The sequence below is a fragment of the Dendropsophus ebraccatus genome, chromosome 3, assembly GCF_027789765.1.
Source record: "Dendropsophus ebraccatus isolate aDenEbr1 chromosome 3, aDenEbr1.pat, whole genome shotgun sequence".
Taxonomy (NCBI): Eukaryota; Metazoa; Chordata; class Amphibia; order Anura; family Hylidae; genus Dendropsophus; species Dendropsophus ebraccatus.
The window spans coordinates 189,122,865-189,127,716 of NC_091456.1; the positions used below are offsets into that span (position 1 = coordinate 189,122,865).

General features: G+C 41.7%; 1 protein-coding gene across 1 annotated transcript; it reads left to right on the forward strand.

The window, feature by feature from the left end:
* The first annotated feature begins 1,005 nt into the window (after positions 1-1,005).
* LOC138786602 (oocyte zinc finger protein XlCOF7.1-like) lies at positions 1,006-3,830 on the forward strand. Its single transcript, XM_069963582.1, has 2 exons — positions 1,006-1,078; positions 2,062-3,830. The coding sequence occupies exons 1-2, from the start codon at positions 1,006-1,008 to the stop codon at positions 3,828-3,830; spliced, it is 1,842 nt and encodes a 613-aa protein (XP_069819683.1).
* Positions 3,831-4,852: the final 1,022 nt, after the last annotated feature.

Here is a 4,852-nt window from a genome sequence, read left to right on the forward strand (position 1 = left end):
CTTTGCAAATCGTCAGCCGCCAGCCGTGCACCACTATTACACGTAGCGATGCGCGGTCGGCGGTCAACAATTATAGGTCCAAACCTATATCAACGATCAGCCGATGGCAATGATTATCGGCTGATCGTTATGTTTATTACACGGAACGATAATCGGCCAGATAGGGACAATTCGGCTGATTATCGTTCCGTGTAATAATACCCTTAAGGAGGGAACCAATTTTCCTTTTTTGCACCTTCGTTTTTTTCCTCCTTGTGTTTAAAAGGCCATAGCGCTTGTATTTTTTCACTTACAGACCCACATAAGACCTTATTTTTTGCAAGACTGACTTAATTTGTTCATGAAATATGCAGCAAAACGGGAAAAAAAATTATTTGTGCGGTGAAACTGAAAAAAAGAAAAAAAAAATGCAATTTTGGGGGTTTAGTGTTTACGCTGTTCACCCTATGGTAAAACTGACATGTTATATATGTTCGCTATACAAATTAAAAAAAAAAATAAAAAAAAATAATGTTCCTCAAGTCAGTACAAATACAATGATGTGTAACATATAACTTTTATTTTATCTCCTTTTAAAAAATTAAAACCATTAAATAAAAAAACTACTTTTTAAAGGCTCTTAAAATTTCTCTTCTGATCCTTATAATTCTTTTATCCTTTATGGTTTATGGGGCTGTATGAGGTGAGATTTTTTTTGCGCCATGATCTGTACTTTCTATCAGTAGCTTGATTGTGTATATGCGACTTTTTGATCACTTTTTATGACAATTTTTTGGATCTTATGTGACAGAAAAATCCACTATTTTGCACTTCAGCGGGTTTTTGCACTTACGCCGCTTACTGTACAAGATCAGGAATGTGATCATTTAATAGTTCGGGCGATTCCACATGCGGCGATACCAAATGTTTACACTGTAACTTTTAGTCCCCCTGGGGGACTTTTATTATTACTACACTGGTCTCTGATAGAGATCAATGCAGTATATATATATACTGCATTGGTCAATGAGACCAGTGCTTGCTTACAATGGGCTGCTGGAGCCCAATCAAGTCGGGATCATTGCGATGCTAAGGCCAGGTAAGAAGCAATGATCGCCCCTCCACAATTCACACAGTGGTGGTGGCTTCGACAGCTGCATCTAAATGGCTTACTAGTAATCGGCCGCGTCAGCTAATACCTGTGGGCTGATAGCAGCTTGGAGCAACGTGGTTCAGAGAGGGATCGTGTTGTGAGTTCTCTCTGACCTCCCCCTAATGGCAGGCAGCATGACGAGTATACTCGTCATCCATCGTTAAGGGGTTAATCATGCATAACTGAGCAGGGTTATGGTGGCGACAGGAAAAATAAACCAAAAATAGGAGCTTTGAATAGCTGTAGTACAGAAGAACTTACCTCCAAACATGTATAGTTTGAATGTCCAGGAGAGAGAGAGGTCGGCACCACTGCTATAGCAGCATAATAAATGAGCAATCAGAAAAAAGGTCGTGTCTGAACAGACTCCTAGGGTGATGCACTCACGGAGGTAAGGCAGTCTATAATAGTAAAAAGAAAGAGACGTATGGCACTCACCCAAAAGTAGTGGGGTCTAGAGAGGCAACAGTTTCGCGCTACAGGTGCGCTTTGCCAAGCCCAGCGCACCTGTAGCGCGAAACTGTTGCCTCTCTAGACGTGCCCGCTTGCCATCTTCTCCCTTCCTTGCCTGCACTTCGTGTCCATGAATAAATAGAAGACCCCACTACTTTTGGGTGAGTGCCATACGTCTCTTTCTTTTTACTATGTATAGTTTGAAACCTTATCTGGCATTAATACCTCAAACTCTGGGGCGGGAGCTTCCTGGCTTGGGTTGTCTGAGCAGCTGCATGCAAGCATGGCGACCTAACATCATGATCCACTGATACCTGCTCTACATTTAGGTTACTGCCCCTATCTTAGTCAATAAATAAATACATTTTGCTACATGCCTTACAATTCGTTTGACAGTATACATAAATATCCCAATATGTTAATATCATTGTCAAGGTTATAATACTTAAAAATAATACAATGGTTGTTCTCCTCAGCAGATGACTGTACCAAGAGGTCAGAGGGACGTCTGATAACTCCAGATATTCAAGAGGGTGATCAGGTTATCACAGAAGATACTTATAAGGAGCCGTCCACTATCCCAGATATTTCCTCAGCCCCTCACAGCAAAGATCTGTCCTCTGATCCTGTAAAACAGCTTCCGTCCTCTGCTTCATCACAGGCTGTGAGAGAAAATAAAAGTCACAGAAAGAGTGAGGAAAATCAAGGAGCACACACAAGCGACAACCCATCCAAAAATGAATGGTTTCACACAGGGAAGAAGGAATATTCATGTTCAGAATGTGGTAAATGTTTTAAATGGAGTGGAGATCTTAGCAGACATCAGAGAAAACACACAGGAGAACTATTTGCATGTTCAGAATGTGAGAAACGCTTTACTGCAAAATCCAGTCTGGTTCAACATCAAAGAATTCACACAGGGGAGAAGCCATATTCATGTTCAGAATGTGGCAGGTGTTTTAATGCAAAATCAAGTTTTGTATTCCATCTGGGAACTCACTCAGGAACCAGGCCGTTTTCATGTTCTGAATGTGGCAAATGCTTTACTCATAAGTCAGGTCTTAACAAACATAAAAAAACTCACACAGGGGTAAGACCATATGAATGTTTAGAATGTGGAAAACACTTTTTGAGGAAAAACCAACTTGCTACACATCAAAGGCAGCACACAGGAGAGAAGCCATATGAATGTTCAGAGTGTGGTAAATGTTTTACACAGCCGTCACATCTTGCCAGCCATAAGATAACTTATCACAAGGCAAAGAGTCCATATATATGTTCAGAATGCGGCAAAAGCTTTGATAAGAAAAAACGTTTGGAGGAACATAAAAATTCTCACACTGGGGAGAAGCCATTTCTGTGTTCAGAATGTGGGGAATGTTTTAGTCAAAAATTACAGCTTGTTAGGCATCAAAGAATTCACACTGGTGAGATACCGTTTTCATGTTCAGAATGTGAGAAATGTTTTACTGTGAAAAGAAGTCTTGAAGAACATCAAAAAATTCACACAGGTGAGCAACGATTTTCATGTTCAGAATGTAGAAAATGTTTTAGTTTGAAAAAAGATCTTAAGGAACATCAAAACACTCACACAGGTGAGAAACCGTTTTCATGTTCAGAGCTTGGAAGACATCAACTACCTCACACAGGGGACATGTCATTTGAATGCTTGGAATGTGGGAAAATTTTTACTCGTAAATCAGTGCTTGTTAGACATCAGAGAACTCACACAGGGGAGAAGCCATTTGAATGTTTAGAATGTGGGAAATGTTTTATTCAAAAATTACATCTTATTCATCATCAAAGGACTCACACAGGGGAGACCCCATTTTCCTGCTCAGAATGTGGAAAAGGTTTTACTATGTTAGGAAATCTTGTTAGACATAAAGCAAGTCACTCGGGCATTAAGCCATTTGCATGTGTAGAATGTGGCAAATGTTTTACTCTGAAATCACTTCTTGTTCTCCATCAAGAAATTCACTCAGGAGAGAAATCTTTTTCGTGTTCAGAATGTGGCCAATGCTTTTTAAGGAAAAGATACCTCCTTGAGCATGTTAAATGTCACACAGGAGAGAAGCCATTTCCATGCCCAGAATGTGGCAAATGTTTTGGTCGAAAAACAAATCTTACTGCCCATCAAAAAATTCACACTGGTGAGAAGGCATTTACATGCCAAGAATGTGGGAAAGGTTTCACCCACCAATCACGTCTCTTTAAACATGAACAAACTCATACAGGGAAATAGCTGTTTCCTTTTAAGTTTTATACTTTTTTTGAGTAATTATACAAGAATGATGTAGAAGTACCGAAAATAAGACATCCCAACTAGTCTAGCACGTATTCTAAAGTAAGGCTTCCCCCTGAAAATAAGGCTGTACACCACCACCCGCCCACCCCCTCCCTCCTCTGTGCTTGTTAAGTTCCACTCACCTCCCTCCCTGTGCTCTGTCTGGTGGCACTCACCTCTCTCCCTCCCTGTGCTGTCTGGTGGCGCTTACCTCTCTCCCTCCCTCCCCGTACTTGTCCCTCACCTGTCTCTCCCTCCCTGTGCCTGTCCCTTGCTGCTCACCTCCCTCCCGTGCTTGTTCCGTGACACTCACCTCCCTCTCTCCCCTGGGGGGAGAGAAGAAGTAGGACATCCCCTGAAAATAAGACATCCCAGACTCTGGGATCGAGATTTCCAAATGAAATGCAAAATTTACTTTCTTCGGAAATCAGCTCCTTGGACCACTGATCAGCAGTCCAGTTCTACTTTTCCTTGGCCCAGATAAGACGCTTCTGGCCTTGTTTCTTGGTCAGGAGTGACACATGGGATGCAGCACTTGTAGCCCATGTCCTGCAGATGTCTGGATGTGCTTGTGGCTTTTGAAGCACTGACTCCAGCAGCAGGCCACTCTTTGTGAATCTCTCCCAAATTTTTGAATGGCATTTTCGTTACAATCCTGTTAAGACTGCGGTTCTCCCGCTTGCTTGTGCACCTTTTTCTACCATACTTTTTCCTTCCACTCCACTCTCTATTAAAGGGGAACTCCAGGTAGAGGTTAAAAAAATGAAACTTCTGCAGAAGCATATAGCATTACTTACCTGTCTATCCCAGTTTTGAAACTACCAAAAATCCATTTGTTTGGGAGGTTTTTGCTCTGTTTTCTGTTTCTCTTCTTCCTGGTTTGGCATTTCCCAGAATGCAATGCTTTCCCTCATGTGATCATCACAGCCCCCACCCATTACAATCAGTAAAATTAGTGCAGCACCTGCTTCTGGCCAGTC

Excerpts from the sequence above, each read along its gene's own strand:
- LOC138786602 (XM_069963582.1), top strand. The coding sequence starts at position 1,006 with ATGAGACCAGTGCTTGCTTACAATGGGCTGCTGGAGCCCAATCAAGTC. Across the intron at positions 1,079-2,061 it reads CATTGCGATGCTAAGGCCAG|CAGATGACTGTACCAAGAGG; the intron begins GTAAGAAGCAAT and ends TGTTCTCCTCAG.